The sequence below is a fragment of the Pipistrellus hanaki genome (assembly GCF_964339955.1).
Source record: "Pipistrellus hanaki genome assembly, chromosome: 11".
Classification (NCBI taxonomy): domain Eukaryota; kingdom Metazoa; phylum Chordata; class Mammalia; order Chiroptera; family Vespertilionidae; genus Pipistrellus; species Pipistrellus hanaki.
Genome location: NC_140513.1, coordinates 29,439,860 through 29,463,393, shown reverse-complemented (window position 1 = coordinate 29,463,393; position 23,534 = coordinate 29,439,860). Strand labels below are relative to the sequence as shown.

General features: G+C 40.1%; 1 protein-coding gene across 7 annotated transcripts in view; it reads left to right on the top strand.

Annotated features, from left to right (window-relative positions):
• NTRK2 (neurotrophic receptor tyrosine kinase 2) overlaps positions 1-23,534 on the top strand; it is a 307,491-nt gene that overhangs the window by 148,195 nt on the left and 135,762 nt on the right. For 5 of the 7 annotated variants that reach the window (XR_014796235.1, XM_084897976.1, XM_084897978.1 and 2 more), the window contains one exon: positions 20,226-20,273. The exons of the other annotated variants lie outside the window; for them this stretch is intronic. Coding sequence is in view for 4 of the 5 variants with exons in the window: in XM_084897976.1 (XP_084754102.1) it covers positions 20,226-20,273 (48 nt within the window). In the remaining variant the exon portion in view is untranslated. The remainder of the gene's footprint in view (positions 1-20,225; positions 20,274-23,534) is intronic. 7 annotated transcript variants of the gene reach the window in all.

Genomic DNA, 23,534 nt, shown 5'->3' with positions numbered 1-23,534 from the left:
TGGATGTTAGCTAAATCTGAGGCATTAGAGGGACCCTTTGCAGCAAGGAATTTTGTCCAATGTAATGAATGGAAAGGGTTTTTAGACATAAAAAGATAAAACTTCAGATAACCTTTTATACAACCTAATAATGAAAGAATGACTCCATGCACTGTGATCAAGAATCCAGTGACCAAGACAAGTCACAAAGGAAAATCTGGTTATCTCCATTTAGTTGATAAGATTAAATAACATAAAAATTAATAGTCCAAGAAGAAAACAATACCTTTTTTTGTATGAAAAACAAACATAATGGCTAGATTCAAAAGTTCTCCCATTAAAATCTGAAGCAACCCAAGAATGCTTACCTCATCATTCAGATTTTATCATATTCTGGAAGTTACGGCTAATGAAATAAGACATGAAATGGATATACCGTATTTTCCGGCGTATAAGACGACTTTTGAAACAAAAAAAAAGTCAATCAAAAATCGGGGGCAAAAGACCAAAATTGCACAAAAATTACTTGCAGATCTTGACGGCAAAGTAAGTCTTTTCTTTGAAGTGGGGGGTAGTCTTATACAGCGAATTTAGGCCTAAACCTGTTTTAACTGTAAAAATTAGGGGGTCGTCTTATACACCGGAAAATACAGGTAAGAGATTTACCTAAATCTTAAGGGAAAGTGAAAGGTACATTTATAGATATTATGAGTGCTTAGAAAATATGGATAACCAATTTCCAAACCAACTAATGAATAGAAAGTTTCTCTAATCTGGCTGGATATGCAACAGATTATTTAGTAGCTCATCATTATGTTAACAGTAATCTTAGAAAACAAATTAGTAAAAAGAAAAAAAAAGTCATTCAGAATAGGAGAACAACAGTAATAGTACATTCAGATGAAAACAGGGACAGAGATTGGGAGGAAACTGTGTATGCAAAGTTGATACTTTCCACATAGTTATGACAGAAGAAAAAAAAAAAAACCTACATGCTTAATATTGGAATGATTCATTGAATGATGGTAATATTGAATGATGGTTGTAAAATATAGTATATGTTGACAGTGGAGTTTAGAATATTAAACTATACTAAGTATGTATTCTAATGCATCATGACTCCAAACTTAATTTTTACATAGAAAAAAAATTGATGAAAGGATCAGAATGTTAATAATTAAGGGATGTAGAGGTGACTTTTGTTTTATATTTTATACTTTATGTATTTTTTCAAATTTTCTACAAAAAGGAAGCATGTGTTTTATAATGCAAAAAGTTATTCAACAGCTTCTAAGGAAAAAAATATAATGCCAGAGGAGTAAATTTACCTACCTAGTATTGCTTTTCTTCCCATAATATATATTATTTGGGGAACTTTTATTGCTGATATATAACTTAAAGTAAGATAAATAATGGCATGTTTACTCAAAATAGACAGTTCTAGTCTTTAAAATATGGAATAGCACTCTTTGCCTTCTGCTTCATTGATTAAAAAGAATGGAAATTCTGCAAAGATGCCTTAATTATTTTTTTCATGTTGTCTTGCTATAAGTCTTGGATTCAATTTCTGAAACAAAGGAAATGCCAAGATGTATGAGTAGGGCCTGGAAAGTGAAACATCCATGTCATTAACTTCTTGAAAAATAAATGACCTCACTTCCCTTATTACTATAGTAATTAACCCACATTCATACTAATTCTGACCATTGCTATGTATTATTTATTACTCTCCATTTGTGGTTTGGTGGTCAACCTAGTGAGTATCTTTGTCAGAGGATTGTTGTGTGTGACACTCTGAGGTAGCTCTCATCTGCTCTCCTAATAACTTCTCGCCAGAAGAGTCAAAATGCACTTTTCACAAACCTGACACAACAAAGACCGCAGGTGAAGCACATATTGTGATTTGACATTTCATTGGCCTCTACTGTTTCTTATCCATTTGGAGAAAGATGTAATATTGATGGATTTACATCAGAACCCCAGTTCTTGACACAAAGCTTAGCACATCACAGTTGTTCACTAAATGTTTGTGGATTGGCTAGAAGTGAGAACAAAACCTGGGGCTTCAAAAGGTTCACCTTATAGTCTTCTTTCACCGGAAATACCTTCACCCCCGCAGGGTCTCAGCCCATTTGGACCTTCTGAATGCGTGTACATCCTAGGGGTCCCTCATGCTCCATAGAGACCCAGAGCAGTGGCGGTTGCCTTCATTTGGTCAACACCGAATATTTATGGAGTGTCTGCTCCACGCCCTGCTCTGAGCTGAATTTGGCTGAGGGCTGGGTTTTATGATGTGAAGCTGATCTCCCAGGCCCTCGCAGACGCAGAGCATGCTGCGCATTCTTCAGGCCAGGCCCCAGCGTGCCTGTGGGCTTTTCCGCTTTGCTGCCCAGGAGTTATGCCTCTGCTCTTCCCTAATCCCTGCAAACAGGCAGTGTGAGAGGGGTTCCAGCACATCAGTGTATGTGCAAAACGCACACCAATTGCTGCTGTTTGTTAGAGGTGTGGATGGAGGACTTTGGGAAGCTCTGACACTGCAGGGTTTTGTGTTTCTTGGTTGTTTTTTCTCCACGGTCTACTTTCAGAAGTGTGATGTTATTAAGTGCTGCTGTTTTGCTGCCAAAGTCCCTCTTTCTCCCCTTCCCTCCCTTCCTTCCCTCTTTCCTTCTTAAAGGCCATAGAAATGAAATAAGATCTCCTTATTGATTATTCTCACTCAGTAGGGAGACTATCCAGTCCATTCTCACTACATTTGGTCTTTTGTGAGAAACAGATGCCTCGCTGCGGTCACCCTCTCATGGGGACACTTTTTATTTTCACCTTGTCATTAGCAACCTCTCCATGATCTCAAGAATCCCTCCTTTCCATCCTGTGTCCAGCTAGCACCCTGCTACTCTCATACCAAAAGTCCTTTGACCTTCCCAGACCACAAGCCTTAACCTCTTTTTCCTTCCTCCATCCATTTTTCCCTTCCTTCTTCTTGGAGCTCATATCATCACTTCTAGCTTTGATTCCATGTTCACTGGCTGTAACTGCTGCCTTGCACATACAGCATCCTGGCCGTTTCTCGGGAAACAACCACCCTGGCTAAGTCTAGTGCTCCCCCAGGCCAGCCAGCACTTGCAAAGCACCCACTCTCCCTCTCTCCTGGAGAAGGGCTCCATACCTTCCTTTTTCCACATCCCTATACCTTCCCCTCCCCTTAGCACACTCTTAGCTCCAGACCTTGCTTTCATTGCCCTAAAGAGAGCTCAGCAGCCATCCCACTGCATGTCTCCACCTGTTTGCGGTGCCATGGCTTTGCATGCCCTTCTGGCACGGTTTCCCGGGACAGCCCCAACGTGTGCACTGGATTCTGCCCCCTTTTACCCGATGAAGGACATCACCCCAGTAGTTGTCCCATTTCCCCCCACAACATCACATTTCCCTCTGTCTGGGTCATTCTCATCAGCTTACAAATATGTTGCCATTTCTGACTTGTGTAAAACAATCTCCTCCTGCCCCCAACCACTGCGCTTTCTCTTCTCCTCCTACAGGGATCGCCTGGAAAGACCTGTCTTCCTCTCTCAACTCTGTTCTCCCTCTTTCTCCTTAATTCCTTTAAATCAGCTTTCACTCCGAAAGGAGCACCATAGGGCCCCCTTTCAAGGTCACTATTGCTACGTCCCATTGTCACTTTCAGTTCTTACCCGCCTTCACCTGTAGCAGTACCTGGCACAGCTTCCTGAACCTAATTTAGACACGTTCTTCCCTGGACTTCAGGAGACCCCTCTGTTTTCTGCCCACCTCAAAGGAGACTTCTTTCGTCTCTCCACTGTAACCGTTGCTGAGCCCCCAGAAGTGTTTGAGCCTCTCTCTCTCCAGTTGCACACACACTTGTGGGGACGACCCAGTCTATGGCTTTGAATTCATCTAAATTAGGGTTTTGCCTCAATCTCAACTCTGGTAGAAACCTGTCTTCTGAACTCCAGACTTCTTAGGCCAACAACCTGCTCACCAGCTCCACTTGGATGCCTACTAGGAATCTCAGCCTGAGCGAGTCAGAACAGGGTTCTGGGCTGTTGTCCCCCGAGATGTGATCCTCCCAGGGTTTCAACCAGCTCAAAAATAGACACTCAGACCAAAATCTGTGAGTCCTCGCTTCACTCTCACCCCTTTTCAGCTTTGCTTTCAAAATATATCTAGAATCCCATTGCTTTGTTCCTTCTCCACAGCTGCTAAGTTGGTCCAAACTTCCCTGCTCTGTCTCCTGGATATCTGCCCTCGCTGGCCCCCTTGCTGCCTTGAGCCCACTCTGGGCATATCCCCGCCCCTCTTTGTGCTGGCGGTTCCCTCTTTCTGGAATGCTCTTCTCATCTCATCTTAGGTGCTTATTCAGCTCTCACCTGCTCCCTGGAGGCTTTCCCTGAGCATTTACTGTATCTAATTGCAGTCCTTACTCCTACTCGATCGTCCCTGTCTCTTTCCCCCGCCCTACTTCTCTTCAAAGCCCTAAGCATTCACACACGCTATATATTATTTCCTTGTTGTTACCGTTGATCATCAGTCTCTTCCACAAAATGTAAGCTGCATTGCTGTAGGAATTTTTATCCAATTTGTTCACTTGTCTTAAGATAGTTTGTAAATATTGGGTTGAGTAACTAAGTGAAAGAATGTATTCCAGGTTGAATTTCAGGACATCAAAGCCCAGGCCTGTGTATGGGAAGCATTCCACTGAAACAAAAAATCTTAGTGGCCCAGATGTTTCTATATAGGCAGATGCATTGCATCCCATTACAAAAACATTAAAGAAGTGGGCAGAATTATTCATCATTTCCCCCAGAAATTTGATGACACAACCAATGTGGGTGACTCTGGAATCCCTCCTAATCCCCTGCTTTCATTTCCAGCCACTCTTGCATGGCATGGCAGCTCTTAAGCACAATAAAAGGCTGGCTACTCTTAGTCTGGGTGTTGAGCATACATTGGATGCAACACTGTTCCATGTGAAAAGGCCCTGGACCTCTTCAATCAATAGCAGTGGCCTTCTAGTCCATTCCTCCTTCTGATTCAAGCCTTGCCCTTCTGCACATAATTATCCCCATGACGCCAAGGTTATCTTCCTGAAACAAATGTTTACATTGACAGAGGGTAAGCATTTTAATACACTGTGTGTGAACTCCATCTTCTTTCTGGATGACCCAATGAAATCAGTTCTCAGCCCAAAGGAAGAGCCTTGGTTGAAGTTGTTGATTTGACTCAGGAATATCCCTCCACTCAGGGCCACCAGTATCTGACTGAGCACCCGGTTGTAGAAACCCAAGGAGGAATAATATTAATGGGAGAGGGATTGTGTCATTTCATACAAGTCTCAACTCAATTGCTAGATTTTTATTCCTGCCAACTTCCAAATGTGAGAATATATGATTATGTAGAACCAAGCTTCCAAACTCAAGTATTCTGTTAACAGTAATTCAGTCATTTGGGTTAACTGTTGAGCCTACCATGGCCGCTTACTCTTTAAAAGTACATTTTCTCATATTATAATAATTTGAGAAATGACCTGAGAAATTGGCCCTCATCAACAGACCTTATATATTTCTCTGTATCTGATTGATAGGGTGCATTTTTTTTTTGGGGGGGGGGTAAAAGCTATATTTCTAAATCATTTAAAAAGAAACAAGTAAAAATTTAATTTTAAGCCAAACAATTTTTTTTTCTTTTACAATCAGTTTATTCTTCATGCTTCTTATTTTCCCCACCAGCATTCTTCACTTTTGTGTTTCAAGAAAGGAGTATTTTATTGCCAAGTCTTCACAACATGGAGGCCTACAAGCAGTCATAAAGAGTGGGCTTAGAGGATATATATTAAAAATGATAAATCATTTCCTAGTCTTCCATAATGTTTTATTTTCTCTGGATCCTTACCTCCTCTGACTCATGTACCTAGGCTGATTAATGCCTCATCCCCCCTGTTACACTTTAATCCAGGGCTTGTGTTTCATTCGCCTGCCAATAGTGATAGCCAATAAATTAACTATGCAGCCACACAAACCTTGCCATGCAGGCTGCTGCCAGCATCAACTGTCCATCAGAAAGCAGCAATTCTGAGCCTCCATTTATCTGGTACCCTCAATACTCACATCCCATTCTGCAGTTGGAGCTGCAAATGCTCATTTCTTCATAGGCATGGGCTGGGAAAATGAGAAAATGCTAATTAATGCATTCAAGGGATCCTACTGAATCAGCAAGCCCCTTAAAGGAGCAACAGATACAAACAGGCAGCTGCAGCTTGTTGGGATTCAAAACAACAACAAAAGGGCTAGTTAAATATTTGAATAGCTAAAGTATATGTCTATTCATTCCCATAGAAATTGCTAAAATAAAATGTCCTCCCATCTCCAGAGGAGTCAAAATCATTGAAATCCCAAAGTCTTTCATTCTGTCAAACACGTTTTTGAAGAACAGAACATTTACATCTTTATAGCAGCCCAATTCAACATCAATGGTAATGAAACTTGGGTGCATGGAAGGATTCCAGAATATGGTACCCATTCATTCCAGCCTCTGGTGATGCAGGACTGACTTATTGACAATTAGTATTCTATTGCCCCATCCCTGTATTAGTTTGGCATCTTGCAGTTGCAAATGTCTCTAACAATAAATATTCCATCGGGGGTAAATGCCAAGTTCTGGATATGACTTTATCAAAGGCTCACAAACTGTGGCTAGGATCCATCTTGGGCTCTTTCCCATTGGATTGCATTGACTGGAGACAGAATTTCCTCTCATGGTTTCAGCAAAGATGACTTCCATCCACTCCTGATGCTGCATCCTTCCAGATGCCCATCCAGCAGGAGACAGAACATCACTCTGTCAACCTTTGTACACATATTCTAGGCTTGGTTTTGATCAGACTAACTTTAATCACATGCCAGTTCTTTAAGCCATTATTGTGGGCAGGGAGTGGAATTATGCTGATATTTTTTTGCCTGAGCCATTGGCTCCATCTTGAATCACATTGGCTGTCTGGATTTGGGTGGATAACCAAATGAAAATCATTACCAGTTGAGGAGTAGGAAGTGGATACAGGCTGCTGATCAAAACAGCAATAATAACAACTAAAACAAACACAATAAAATAGTCTGCTTAGGCCACCATAACAAAATATCACAGGTTGGGCAGCTTAAACAACAGACATACATTTTCCCACAATCCAGGAGCCTGGAAGTCCTAGAATCAAGGTGCACTCAGTAAGTTTCCTGGTGAGGGCCCTCTTCCTGACTTGCAGACAGCTGCCATTTTACTGTGTCCTCACATGGCCTTTTGTCTGTGGCAGAGACAGATAGAGAGAGAAAAAGAGAGAGAGAGAGAGAGGGAGAAGAGAGAGACTGGTATCTTTTCTTATAAGAACATCAGCCCTATAAGATTAGGACCCACCCTTATTAACTTTAAATACAGCCACATTGGGAATTATGGCTCAACATATGAATTTAGTGGGTTTACAACTCAGTAAAGAACACACACAAAAAAATGATCACTTCCAACTATGCATCTCTAATTAATCCTGTTTTGCATGGGCTTTTTAGATATCAAGAGTATGTTGGTTTTATAGTTTGGGAGTAAATGTACTTCAGTAGCCTCTAATGTGCACTGTGAAGAACACCCAGCCAGGCATCCAATTATGTTGTGTCTATTTAATGACCATGAATTTAGGGGCAAAAAAAATTCCTGGAGAATAACATTTAGTTATGATTCTAGAACTAGGAAACGATTTGAGAATCACCAGAGGAAAAAACTTTGTGCATTTTTGGAACTCATCTTTTAGAAATGTCTTTAATGAAAAGTGATGAGTGCCACAAAAAAGGCAGAGGCCTGGGACTATAGAATCAGATCCCCTGACATTTTGAATAATGGTGATATGGCCCAGCTTACTGACCCACATATTCCATTTGACCTGGCTCCAAATGATCTTTGACTATTAAAAAAAATCAAAATTTCCCCAAATAATGAAGATTTGCATAGTTGCCAGACTCTACTACATTAATTAAAGATGATTCCCTCAGAGGAGTTCTGAAAGTATGACAAACAGGGGTTGTATCCTTGAAACAGATACAACAGAAGGCTTTACTTTCTAAGGATATTGTTTACAAAACCACATCTCTTATTTCTTAACTTGTTACAATGAGTTTTTAAAAACTCTGATTTTTATTGTTAACATTCATTTATTACATACTTATGTACACATCTGTGCATGCTTTAGGGAGTACATATGTGGGTGTGTGCTCTCTTAACCATGCATATTGAGCCTTTCTATAAAATAAAAGCTACATATTTTCATAGATAATACTGTCTTTTAATAAGATCTTCTTGGAACTTTACTGTTGTATTGGTCAGAATAGGCTAGGTTATATTGTAGAAACAAATAACCCTTAGAACAGAAAATATTATTTCTCTTCATGCTGCATGTATAACACAGATTGACAGGGTACCTTCTCCACCTTAGCTCCTCAGGAACCCAGGACTTTATGGTAGTATCATCTGAACATGAGGCTGCATGGTTCTCTGCAGCAGGATGAAGAGGAAGTAGAATACCCAGTTTAAATTAAATATTATTATTACATCTTCTGCCTAGGAATGGCACATGCCATTTCTGCTGTTTTTCATAGGCAAAGCGAGCAAAATGGATGGATGGTGGTAATAGGGTAGAGTGGGAAGGGTCCAAGCCACTGCTGGGTCAGGAAGGGGAAGTGAGCAGTGTAATGCTTAATACAACCATGAACCTATGTTATACCAAATTTCACTCTTGATTGAAGAAGGCCAAGATGAAAAGTTGGAATTCATTCATTTTCTTACTCAATAAATCTTTATTGAGCACCTTAAATGCACCAGACCCTGTACTCAGTCTAGAAGTACAATGGGGAGACAAGCTGGGAATATTTGTTACTCATAAAGAACTTGAGGGGAAACTACAACAAGTAAGTAGATAATTAAAATTCAGAGTCAGAGAAGCTATGATGGGAAAAGACAGTGTGCCTTCGAAATATAGAGAACAGTAGTCAACAGTGATGAATGTTGCTACTGCTGTTGTCTATCTGTGCTTTGCAACTCAGTTTCTACTATATTTTTTGGGTGCATCATGCCCTAAATTTAAATTCTTCTAATTGGACCTAATCTGGAATTGAGATATTTGTTCAGTACCTACCATATGAAAAGTACCATCCTTGACACTGTTGTGTTATGAAGCTTATGGAAAAGGGTGAAGAATTTCAAATCTAATCAGATAAATAAGATTATGTAAGTAATTAATACAGTGAAGAATGCGGTATTTACCATGAGAGACAACACAAATGTCAATTTATGATTGGGGAATAGAGAAATGCTTCATGATGGAGTGACTTTTAAACTGGATTTGGTTGACCCAACAGAATTCAGTGGTCAATGGTTTAAGGTTACATTTCAGGTAGAAAAAAACAGAGGTGCAAAGACACAAGCTTTGGAAGCTCCATATAGACAGGGGCTGTGATTATTTTTTTTCTATTCTTTATTATCTATTCTTTATTATACACCTAGAATTTATCACATTGTCTAATATCTATCAGGTGAATGAATTAATGACCAAATACAAAAACTCAAGGCATGTTTATTTAAGGAATGCAAACTAACAGTTTCACTGGGATCTGGTGTATTTTAAGGGGAAATCATAGATGATAAAGCTGGGGTCAGGTCAAGCTTTTTAATGTTGTTGAATATTTGATACTTTATTATTTCCTTATCCCCATGTTTATATAATACCAGATCATTTACAGAAGTCTCACATAAACATTTGCTCACAATCCTAAAACAGCACCATCAGGTGGCCAGGGAAGTAATTATTGCTCCTAGGGGAGACTCAGAGAGATCAAGTCACTGTGGAGCTGTCAGGAAATGGTGGGTCCAAAATTGAAATCCAAAGCTTAGAGTCCAAATCCCATTTCTGTCCCTTCGCACTACATTTCCACTCTGTTTTGGGGCCAGAACAGCACTATGTGGTGTTTGGGAGCAGAAGGAGTGACAATTAGAGCTGTTTCTTGTGAGATACAAGGTAAACTAAGAAAAAAAAGGGACTGGCAGAAGGGACATCAGTGATAAGAACATGGAAAGAACAGGAAAGAAGACTAAACTCCCATAGGTACAGAGCGTGTAGGCAGACGAGGTCTTTTGAACAGAGATGAAAGGTTTTAAGATTAAGATTAATTCCTCTTTTCTGGCCCATGACCATGCTAATACATTTTAGTATTAAAACCACTGGCATTTTGAGCCTTACAGTTTTTGTTCTGGGGGATTTTCCTGTGTGTTGTTGGCCATTTAGCAGCATCCCAGGCATTTGCCCATTAAGTGCAAGTAGCACACACCCTCCTTATTACAACAATCCAAATGTCTCTGGCCATTGCCAATTTTCTGATGGGAGGCAAAATGGCCCCTATTTGAGGACCACTGACCTAGCCAATCAGTTTTGATTAGTTTCCAGAAAATCAGTGGATCTTGAAGAATATATCAGGCATTTAATGGGGAAACACTAAAGAAAGAAATACAGTTTCATCTTATGAATTTGGGTTTCTTCCCCTGACAATGAGTCACCACCTCAAGTGATACTAAGCAGGGTGGCTAATCATTCATTTGTTTGCTTGGCATTGCATTTTAAACAATGGTTTTCATTTTGTTCTACTTAAGGTCGTTCTATTCCATTATTTTTATTAACACCCAGCTTTAGAAGTGCATATCATTCTGTTATGTCCCATCCCATTATGGGAGCTTCTTAATAGAAGAGCACACAGTCACACAATTAAATAAATATCTTGGCTATTGCATTGGCCTTACACATTTCCTGACCTTGACTAGATTCAAGAGTGTGGAGGGTGGTGGTGGAATGGGAAGGGGGGCAGTGGGCCATTGAAAAGAATGACAAAGATGCTGAAGGATGACACAAAGCAGGTCACCATGTTCCCAGATTGCAGTGAAGAGTTTGAATACAGTTGACAATGGAAAATACCTTGTAGTAAGTATCATGGCTGGAAACCCTACCATGTTTTTCTCCCTTCCAAATTCCATAATATACCACACAAAAATTTGTCTATGATGCTTTGCATTAGTTATAGTAAACATTGGTTACAAGGAACTTAAAAAATAATTTGCATGTTTAACATATGCAAATATAAATAATGCAAGCATAAATATATATCAATGCTAATAAAAGCCTATGTGGTCATCACGCTGTCATGTCAAGGTGCCATCACACCATCACAATCCATTAACAGAAGGCTGCATGTGCAGCGGGTGCACATGGGTGGGCAGGGCTCCACTGAGGCAGGACCCCTAGCTCCGGGACTACCTCTTTGGGGCAATCCATCGAGGAGCCTCGGGTGGGTGAGTGAGGCCTACCTCCATGGATTGTGGGGCTCCTGCACTGTGAGAGGGCACAGGCCAGGCTGGGGGACCCCCCTACCTCAAGTGCACAAATTTAATGACTGGGCCTCCAGTATAACTATAAATATGTAGCATAACTTGCATTGGCATTTTCAAGTGCACTTAATATGGCAACAAACCTTGTGCAAAGAAGGATGGAGAGAGCAATCTTCCTTTATTTTGGCCTGACTGGGTCTGAGCAAATCCAGGAAGTCTGAGTCATTGTTTAGGTTTTCCATGGAAACAAAAACTCATGGGAATTTATCATAAAGTGTATGCCAGTCTCAATGGGCCTGTTGCTCTCTTTGAAGGCTACTAATACCACTTCTAAGATGACTCCCTGGGAATCACCCAGTTTTCTTCCTAAAGACTTGCTTTGCAGAGAATTTGGGGCAAAGTTCAAGCAGTCCTTCACCCAACCTTAAGGAGTGTGAACAGGGAAATTTGTTGTGTGTGCATCCAGATCACCTGCTTTTTTCTGAAGAGAGCTTGTGACAACTGAAAAAAATCTTTATAGGGCATCTTGAGCTCTCATTGGATTGTACAGTAGCAAGGCAAAGCTTTGATAGGATTCTTCCATGTCTGTCATCTCTTATTAGTAAGCAGAGGTTGCTCCTGCCTTTCTCAAAGTTCCAAGCTTGGAAACTAATTATTTGACATTCTAGATACCACTTTTTACCCAGGAAAGATTTTACCACTTTTGTTAAAGAAAAAGCCTTCGGAATTTACAGTAGACTAAAAATCCCAACACTTTGTACAGTTTAAATATGAATGACTAAGATGTATACTGGCTGACTTTTCTTTGAAATAGTCCACTTGTTCAAAATGAAAGGTGAAGTAGTTGACAATGTTATTTTCTCAAAATTAAATGTCTGAAATATAGGATCAAGATATTTTGCCACATTCCAAGAAGTCTAGTTTTATGTCTTCCTACTTGAGCCTTCTGAACTTTATCTGTAGGATTTAAGCCTTTAGTCTGCTTTTATTATTTTTTTCATGCTGCAATAGAATTTGACCAATTTTCCCTAATTAAAATAATCTAATTCTAATCTAGATAAAAGATTCTAATATCTAGTAAATTCCTGGCATATAGCAGGTATTTAGTAAATACTGCTTTTTTAAATTGCTTTTCCTGCGATCCTTCTCTCAAGACAAGGATATAGTGACCCCAAAGCATCTGAGAGTTATTTAGCAGGAGAAAATCTAGGCCAGTTGACTGAGTGCTTTTCTTTAAATTGCACATGATTTCACATTCCCAAAATACCTGGGAAAGCTGTATGAAGCCCCGTGGCAATCTATTCTCAGTCATATGTGCCCAATGATTAGTACTGTAGACTGCTAGAGCTTGAGCAGGCCTTCAGTGCCATGTCTCAACCTCTGTCTTTGTGTAGTGGGAAATAAAGTCTACAGGGGGTGAGGGGGAGCATGACTCGCCCAAGGTCCAACAGTTTATTTCTTTCAGTGTCTAGAGACAGCCCACATCTGACATCTAGCCCACACCTCCTTGGATTGCTGGGTTCTAAGTATTGCTCAACTTTAAAGATTGTCTTCAGTGAGGTTCCATTGGAGGCCCACAAATGAATCAGGAAGGGAGCACATATATTTGCAAAACATAGTGGTTTTATATTGGGTACATACTTTGCATATTGGCATTTTCATTAGACTTGCTGTATTTCATATTGTTATGCTTTTTGAAAATTGTGCTAACTCATTCATTCAACAAGCATTTGTTGAAGCTCTGTGCAAGGCACTAGAGATAATGGTGAATACACAGGCAAGATCCTTGTAGCAAGTCTTTGATGTTTCACCCATGTCCTCTCAGCTTTTACCAGCTGTGCCCATGGTGCCATGCTGAAAGCACCCAGAACTCTGCCTGAGGGCTTCCCCTTTGCTAGAAGCTCTCAGCCAATGACAGATGGTAGTTGGAAGGTCAGTGACCCAGCTTCCTCACATTTTGGATGGGATATCGCTGAGAGGCATTCTATACCATTGCCCTTGATTTCCCAGGAATTTGAATTCTAGTTACCCACGGTATAACTCATTGGGAAATGTATCTACCATGGGCTTCCCTCCTGGCCCTGTGTTACTTGCTCACACCCCTCTAGTATTTCTTGAGTCACTTCCTCATAACCTGCTTTCACTTGAATCCTGTGTTGGACTCTGTTTCTGGAAGAACCTCCTCTAAGACAGTCACTGATTTCCTGGAGCTCACGTTCTAGTAAAGGACACAGATAATACACAATAAATCATTTATGCATATTTCAATGGCTTTTAGCATTTTGGGGTCAAGAAGTCTTTGAAAATCTGATGAAATCTGTGGGCTTTCCAGAAAAATGTAAATATACATGGATTACAGTTTCAAATTTTGTGATAGGGGATTGGGAAGTCATGAAGTCAGTTAATTAAAACCTTAAATAAGTTTAAGATCTAATTTATATATAACATGATTAGCAGGTATATAACATAACTATTCTATATTTGTATATTTTGCAAAATGATAACCACAATAAGTCTGGTTAATATCCATCACCTCACATAATTATAAATTTATTTTTCTTGTGATGAGAACTTTTAAGTTCTGCTCTCTTAGCAACTTTTTTTTTAATATATATATTTTATTGATTTTTTACAGAGAGGAAGGGAGTGATAGAGAGTTAGAAACATCGATGAGAGAGAAACATCAATCAGCTGCCTCCTGCACACCCCCCACTGGGGATATGCCCACAACCAAGGTACATGCCCTTGACCGGAATCGAACTTGGGACCCTTCAGTCCACAGGCCAACGCTCTATCCACTCAGCCAAACCGGTTTCAGCTCTCTTAGCAATTTTGAAGTATGCAATGTAACTATAGTTGTACATTACATCACAAGGCTTAATTATGTTACAACTGAAACTTTTACCTTTTGACCCCTTTCACCAATTTCATCTCTTTCCCACCTTCTTTCCTTTGACAAACACCAATCTGCTGTCTACACCTTTGAGTTTTCATTTTTATTTTTTAGATTTCATGGTATTTGCCTTTCTCAGTATGACTTTAGTTAGTATAATGCCCTCAAGATCCATCCCTAGTATTGCAAATAGCAAGATTTCTTCCAATTTTTGGCTGAATATATATGTCACCTTTCCATTATTCATTCATGCATTGATGGACACAGGTTGCTTCCATGCATTGGATATTGTAAATAGTGCTACAAGAATGTGGGGGTGCATATATCTTTTTGAGTTAGAATTTTCATTTCCTTCAGGTAAATACCAGAAGTGAAATTGCTGGATCATATGGCAATTTTTTTTTGTTGAGGAAACTCCATACTCCTTTCCATAGTGGCTGCACCAAAACTCTGTGTTTTTTTGTTTGTTTGTTTGTTTGTTTGTTTGTTTGTTTTGTTTGTTTTTTTTTTGTGTGTGTGTGTATTAGTTATGGTAGGCTCACTCTCTACCATGGTAAATAAGTTCCAAAGTGAATAATGGTTCAGTTTATTTTTTATTTTTTTTAATAAAAATAGTTTATTTTTTGCTTGTGAATAGGAGTTGGAGGATAAATTGTTTCATTGGACCTCAGTAAAATAACTAGTTTCTACACTGTCTACACTCTCTGGGAGAGTTAGTAGAGAGTTTCTCTGCTGACTTCAAGTCATTAATTCCAAGTTTGATTTAAGTCTTGTCTTCATTCTGGATAGGTAGAAGGGGAAAGCATCTGGTAGTATGCATGGGAAGTCTTGATGGCCAGACCCAGAAAGAGTGCCCCTCACTGTGCTCACTGTCCCTTGGATATGATTTAATGGTATGGCCACAACTAACTGCAAGGAGGACTGGTAAACTGAGTCTAGCTGTGGGCCCAGGAAAAAGAAAAGAAAACAAATATTTCAGAGAGCAGCAAACAGTTTAAGCTAAAATACACTTATTTTTGTCCTAGTCAGTTTGGCTCAGGGGATAGAACATTGGCCTGCAATCTGGGTGTTGGGTTTGATTCTGGTCAAGGACATTTGCCCAATAGGGGGTGCAGGAAGCAGCCAATCAATGATTCTCATCATTGATGTTTCTATTTCTCTCTACCTCTCCCTTCCTCTCTGAAATCAATAAAACTATATCTTTAAAATAAATAAATAAAATACACTTATTTTTCTTTATATTTTTTTGAATTGGAAGCGTTCAATGTTACTTGGAGAACAATATAAGTCACATTGGCATTTGAAGAAAGGGAAGGGATGAAGCCAATGAAAGTTGGTCAGGAGGATTCCAGGACCTTTTGCATCATGCTTTTCACAACCAATGTAACTCAAATCAAGTCCATTTCCTAGTCAGTGGATATGGGACTTATATAAAGGTTGTGTCCTTAAGTGAAAGATTAAGATTAAATTGAAGTGGAAACTTGGCACCAAACTACACTGTTCAGTGGCCTGAGGAACTGGAATTAATTTGAAGCAACTATTACTCATGCTGATTGTGTGTCACTTGGAAAGGGTGATGCTTATAGTGTCAGCAAAGCATCCATTGCATTCGTTTTCCCTTTCCTCCAAGGGCCGGTCCTCCTAGTTCTTTGAGGTAACAGGCAACTGGCTACTCCATCAAGCACTTATTGAATGTCTATTCTGGGGCTCGATGCTGTCTGGTCCTCACTTTCCCTGCAGCAAAGGCAGCCCAGAGCTCCACTTTCCCGTGTCCTTTAGGGCGGGGGTGTGGCCATAAGAAGTTGGAGGTGATTATATTATAGTTCTGTCGGTGAATCATATTTTCCCATTTGCTTCCATTAGAATGTTAGAGATGCTTTTCTTGGAGGTGGAGGGTGGTGAGTCTTGCCTTAAATATATATATTAAAAAAATTACATTTTAGAACGCAGCAAATTTTAATCTCTCCAGAGTTAAAAGGGAGGGAAGCTGAAGCTGATTTTTCTCCTAACACAAAAAAATATATATATATATATTTTTCCCTACTGAAACTTAAAAGAGAAAAAAACTCAGAAATTGCATTCTCCAGAGATCAGAATGCTTCTGACAATCTCCTTTAGTTTGTGCAAGCCAGCGCCCACAGGGAAGATTAGATTTTCTCGAATTGCCTATGTGTTGCTCCCTCCTCTGATCCTCTCCTTGGCATCATAAATATTCCTTTTCAATCCCCTAAATATTTGCTGTTTCCTTTGGGAGACATTTGAAAGGCAATCCCTATTGCCATTTATTTTATTTAGTTTAAGTTCTATCTTTGAGTTCTTAATGAGTTAATGCGCCATTTAAAGATATACAGTTCTTTCCTCTGGTCAGGGAAGGTTGAAGTTTCTTCGTTGTAAAATGGATGTATTTGATTAATTTTATAATTTGGAATCTTTGTCAGTCTGGATTCCAAAAGGAGGAGTTCCTTTAAGCTCACTGCATCTACATTTGCTTTTGAAGGAGCCCTTTCTTTTGCAGTGAATAAAGTGTCTCTTATTAAACAGAATAGAAAAGAATGTTTGGCAGGACTCGACTCCCAATGGGTGAAACATCACAGGAAATGGAGAAATTGTTTCTTTTTGGCCTTGTGGGAAAATTTTGCTGGTGAAATTTAGTATTAAGGTTTTAATACTACTGCTGAAATCCATCAAGAAAGAGCTGTCAGACCAGGGACAGCTTCTAAGGTGGGGGTGGGCACAGGTACCAATGTGACGCTGATAATCTGGTCTTACATTTTCCAGGTACTCTGAGATACAGGCAAGAAGATTGTATTCTATCTTACATAATAATTGTGTTACTGTTCAGGAGAATTTAGCAATATTTTAGCAATTTAGGAATAAACTTGTTAATCTCAGCTAGATGGATGCCCTTTCCTTTGTCGCTGCAAAACAGGGTGTTTTATGCACCCAAACTAGAAGTGTTCGTGTCCCAGGTTCAGCATGTAGCTTCTGCCCTCCCATGAAACCATGGGTTCTTGATCTTGGGCAAATCTACTTTGGGCATCAGATATGTGTTCTGAGGTTCGAACACCAGTCCTCATGTACACACCTCTTTTGGGATTTGTGCCCCACACCCATGCGGTCAGTTTAACCCCCGAAACCCTCGTTGGAGACAGTGGGAGCAGTATTATCATATGTCTCATTGTTCAAACCCCTAACCTTCATTATTCATTTCCAACACTCCCTTCATATTGCAATCATTCACCATGACCTGTTAATCTCCCTAAATATGCCTGACAGTCATCCCTTCTTTTCCCAGAACCTGGTTCATGCCACAGTTCTCTTGTGTGCCTTGATTTCTCTAGAAGTTTCCTTACTAGTCTTTGGCCCTCAGTTTTTCCCTCTCATAATCCTTTTTGTACCCTTAGCCAAAATGACTTTTCTAAAACTAATCTTAATTATGTTACTGCCTAGCCAAAGATTTTTTTTTTGAGGGGGTGGGTGTAGACTACCTATAAAATTTAACCTCTTGCTTGGCCCTTATTTTGTTTCTCAGTTTTCTTTACTTTTTAGCCCCATCAGTCCCTTGACCCAGGCAGGACTGCCCATGCTGGATGTAACTGGACCCCTTATACCGACAATGGCCCCTCTGCTTTCCCCAATTCAGGGCTAATTCTAACCTGTTGTCCAGAAGCCAAAATCATGTTTCTCTCTTAACAGAATATGCACCCCTGCCCCAATTCGATAGTTATTTCTCCTGAGTCTCATATACCCTGGACATACTTCCAGGGTAGCTGATCTTTGTAAGCTCCTAGGGGGAAAACCACATAGCCTGTTTCTGTTGAATAAATAAATGAGAATAAATGACTACTTATAGTGCTTTTTATATATAAAATTGAATCGTTATTATAGTGTTGTAATTTTGACTATTTTTAGAAAGGCAGCTATGAATGAAAAAAGTCTAAACCCTGGATTTGGTATCAGAAGGCTGGGTCACTATGAGTTGTGACCTTTGCTAAATCTATCAGCCTCTCTGAGTCTCAATTCCTTGTCAGTGAACAGAGCATAATATGTTAAAGAAAGGGCTTGTCTGGGGTGTATGTGTGTGGGCACTTGGTGAGTTATAATGACTACACAAGTGTTATCTGCCTTATTCTGGTTCTTTCCATAGCTTCAGTCCTTACTGCACCCATGACAGGCACCAGCCCAGGAGACAAAGTATGAGTGGTTTCATGTGGTACAGGTCAGGCGTGAGTATTTGCCAGGTCTCTGTTCAGTTAGGTGGACACATACCAATGTCAAGTACAAAAGTATGAAATAGTTCCTTTAGCTTTTCCCTTAGTGTAGTCCTACCTTTTCATATATTGTTGGTAACACTAAGACCTAGATGTAGTGGGAAAGCAATTTGATGACATGTGTTGAGAACCTTAACAATAGTCACCCCTTTGACCCAATAATTCCATTTTCTAAGATTTACCTTGAAGGAATGATTTTTGAAAATGGAGATGGGAACATCTAAAATGGGTAAAGATGTTCCTTGCAGTTGTGTTTATTAGGTAATGATAATAAGTAATCCAACCTATAAATCAGCGGGGGACCACTATGCCATTGTCCTTCAGTGGGTATTCTGTAAGACAGAAATATGGTTTTGATAAAATGCTCAGGTGAAAAAAGCAGTCTTAAAAATTCAACCTATGGTTTAATGAAAGCTGTGTAAATCAAACAAATATAGGAAACAAAAAGGAACCAGGAGGAAAATACACCCAGATTTGATAGGGATTCTTTGTACTTAAGAAATCCACATGCTCAGCCCTGCCTCTCTAGACCAAGGACCCTGTGAATGAGGCCCACTGTCCTCTGTGCAAAGGAGTCTTTATTTGGCATTGGATGGAGGCCAGACCTTTATCCTGTCTTCTAAAACCTGGAAGAGAGCATTCAGAGGAATATCAATCAGAAAATTGGCTTAGAGTTTAGAGAGCTGAAGCTCTGAAATACCAGGGAAGGAAGGGCTAGATATACTTGAAAAAAAAAATAGTAATCATTACACAACTTTTTGAATGTGCAAAGGGTTTTACATACATTGATTCATTTAAATTGGTTCTTCTTCTACATAGCTCTTTATCCTAATCCCTATAAAAAGTCGCCACAGATCTAAACAGCTGAGTAACACCATTACTCACCTGGGTTCCATTCTTTTATTGGCCTTGTATCCAGGGATTTCTGCTGTGCAGAATTCACTTTGAACCCAGTGGGAATTACCTAGAAGAGAACAGTCAAGCCCAGGAAATAAACAGACATTTCACTGTAGTTCTATTCACTGGAGGACCTGCAAACATTTGGCAGACCTCTCCTTACACGTCCAATGGAAACTTGGGTTGTAAGAGACACGGATCTGCTGTGAGCTACCCATTGTCACATAGCAAGTCAGGCATGGAATCCTTATAGAATCGATTCCCTTTTTTTCCTCTTGAATCCCCATCCAACCCAAGTGTCTGTTCTCCCATGGGATTTCATGTTCCTCTTCTACTAGAATATCTACTAGAAGAGGAACATGAAATTTTAGCTGTCTTAGCTCTAGATAAGATCTGCTTTCTTTTCTTTTTTTTCACCCCCCACACAGCTGAGGTTCAGAACTTTCATGCATTTCTCCGATGCATTATGTATTTCACCCAGCAACTTTTTCCATACTTTGGGAGAAAACTGCTTTTAACCCTGGGTTTTGGTCCCTTCTCTTGAAGATTGGTTGCTGTTCCTTATCTGACTTGAACTTTCATGTTCTCGGGATGAGAAATAGACCTTTACACAAAAATCTGAGGGTTGGAAGTTTGAGAGGAAGCTTAGGTCCTCAATGGAGCTTTGAGAGGGCGTTGGAGTTATTTCACTAAGGACAGTGCTGGACACCTCTGGTTTACGCTTCTTTTTCGAAGTTTATTTTATGTTCTGTTGTGGTTTTCAGATTTCTCATGGTTTGGATTTGGGAATGTAAAATCAAGACAAGGTGTTGGTAAGTAGTCACTCCTTCTTTGGATAAATAATGAGCTTGTGTTTAATTTGGATGAAACTGTTGGGCCTCTTCATACTTGTTGGCATTTGATTCATTTTTTCATGGTCCTGGTTTCTGACTTGCTGAAGAAGGAGGCCTAGAATTTTTTATTTTTATATTTATTTATTTATTTATTTATTTATTTATTTATTTATTTATTTTTAGAAAAGGCATTGCTTTTGCTAATTGAGTTCAGTAAATAATTCTTTATTCTTGAAGTTTACTTGCTTTTAACATCTGGGGATGTGGCAGCTGTCATCCAGTTCTAGGTTGCTGATGCATTTCTAAGAAGATTAAAGAAATAAAATACCACTGGACGGCAGCTCCATGCCCAGCAAAGCTGGCTGAATATTCATGCCTGGAAAGCATGGGTCTTAATTTTCTTTCATTGGCCACGATGTAATAAATTTCTGCATTGGTAAATCGTTGTTTGTTTGTGACCATTTCTCTTTCAAAACAAGGCTAACATCCAGACACTATGATTTGTGCTTGATTGCCTTCGATTCCTTGCAATTGTGTTGACAATTGAAAAGCAGAGCTTATAGCTACCAAATGAGTGCAGATAATGTATCTCATCGCTAGGATTGAAATCAGGTGTGATCTCCCGGGACCTCCAATTTGTTTAGTATTTTCTATTCATTCAGAGACAATGAAGAGGAATTGCTGAGAAGGAATGAAAAGACAGACTTCCTTCCATTTTGCATATGCATTTCCAAGATTTAGCCATCTTGAGCATCTGTTGGTTAATATTTATTCTGGTTGCAAGGTTGGCTCTAGGTAAAACTGCACAATATACCAGGGTCATGGAGCCTTCCAGTTGTGAGCCCTCCCTGTTCATATGAGGAATCCTGTTCATTTCCCTTTTTGAACTTGATATCAGTCAGTCTGCCCTTAACTAGCTCCATAAATTCCAAGGGAAGAGCTCTCAACCAGCAAAGGAAAAGTGGAGATGTGGTCAAGTTGGAAATTAAGTGCAACCACCTCAGGATTTGTTGGCAATGCCCCAGGACACATTTAAGATACAACTGATCATAGGCATTTTAGAAAACCAGAGAGTCCTGGGCAGTGTTGCAGGTGGCCTGTTTGATGGTGTGTGTGTGTGTGTGTGTGTGTGTGTGTGTGTGTGGTAGGGCAGGAGGAGTCGGATGATAAGCTCTCCCATAACAGTGCTGTGGGATGGGGTCTTCCTTCCACTAAATAGCAAATCCCTTTAACACTTAAACATTTTTCAGGCCAGTTCACCCTGCAGGAAGGTGCTGGTTCCTCAAAAGCTCCAATAGCAGGATTTTACCCGTTTAGGCCACAGCAGAAAGAATTCTTCAGAATTGTTCTTTCAGCTATAGTTCATTCGAGGCGCTGCTGCTTTAAAATGTTGGTCTTGTTATTAGTCAGGGATGGTGAGGCCAATAGGTCAGGAGACAATGGCCATTGGTACAAAGATAATTCATTATTCACAGTTCCTCAGAGAAGAAGGCACACCATGTGGTAGGGGGACCTCAGGAAGAAGCACCTGAGTCAATCAGGGGGCAGAAGGAATGAGGGGGAAACATGAACAAAGAACCTTTATTGTGGTTTCCTCAGGGAAAACTGTAAATCAAACAAATGTAGGAAACAAAAAAGGAATCAGGAGGAAACTGGGCGAGGCAGGGGTAGCAGGTTTAGGATTGGATGGTTTGAGGCGCTTCAGTGGGTTCTGGGGTGTAGGAACTGACCCTAGTCGTCTGATACCTGGCTCTGAGGTAATGGGACACGTGGATGATGGTCTGGAGTATGATAACCTGGAAAGGGATGTAGTTGGGGTGTAGATTACAGATTAGTGGGTTTGTATATGACAGGTTCACTCAGAGGCAAATTCCTTACTACCTGAGGATGACACAGGACAGTCCCTCGGTGTCATTAAGCCCAAGATTGAATCTTAAGAATACAGAAAACATAAGACATGCTTATATAGTTGCTCAAGAACAGTGATCTCTCCCCTTGCCCTGAAGGCATTGTTGGTCCTTCCCCAGATGACCTTCATGGATTCTTATCTCAAGAAAATAAGTCTAAGATAGGCTTAGAGAAGCCTGTAAAGTCATAGATGTAGAGATCTTACCCAGAAGCTCTGATGAAAGACAAAATGGCTCTTTGAACTTGATACTAAAAGAAAAATAGGCTAAAAATGTTTCCAGGCATAAGTTATATTTGTCAGCTCAATAATTAGAACTCTCTACCCCAAACTCAGCAAATTGCACACACCCAGCAATTTAAAACTTTTTATTAATTTTATAAGACATTTTCTAAAGTCCTCATATGAATTTCTTATAGCACTGTGATGCGCTCCTGACTATTCTGTCTGTCTTTTCATTGTATCTCCCCAAGCACGTGAAGACACACACAATGACACATCGTGTGACATGCACAGACAGGCGGCTGTCAAATTATATAGACATTCATTGTCCCCGTTGAGAGCATTTCCCCCCTTCCCAACTTTGCTGAGCTCTATTAGATCAAAATGTTCCTAGAAAAATGGGCTGAATTCCTGCAGCCTTGCCAGCCACATCAATCTTCCAGACTCTGGAACATCAACAACGAAGAACACAGCGCTGGAATTAATATTCCAATTGATAAATGGTTGAGGTTTGTATACCCAGTCAGATTTGTCAACAGCGGCCTCCTAGCAAAGTGAAAAGGCTTTTTGAAAAATTACCTCTGGTACTTTATACCCTCCATATGCTTAAAAATCCACCACTGTCACCATCACCCTGCCCCCAAAAGAAAGACCATTTTCTTTCGATTTGTTACTTCAGAGTCTGGGGTTTTTACTCAGAGAGGCCAGGGAAGGAAAGAGTGTCCTTTGGTGGAGGAAGGGATGCAAAGAGCAAACCTCTGGGTTGAGCTCTTTAAGTTAGAGCTCCACTCTGTCCATGGCAGATGATCCAGAGCTTGGATTCCTAGAGGAATCTCAACATTGTCTTCTAGGTATCAATCTCCTCCGAAATGATGAGATCTGTAGGAATATTGGTAGTCTGACTTGGGCCACAAGAATCAGTGACAAAGGCAACTGGGATCAGATGTTTCTACTCCTTGCAGGGGCTCCAGAAGCAAATATCACTGGCCTTCTGACAGCATGTGGAGTACTTGAATATGACAATTCCTGTATTTCTGAGGGTAAATGGGCAGTCTGGAATCTGTTGAGAAGTGTGTGATCCTGCATGCTCAGGGAGCTCAGGCAGTAGACTA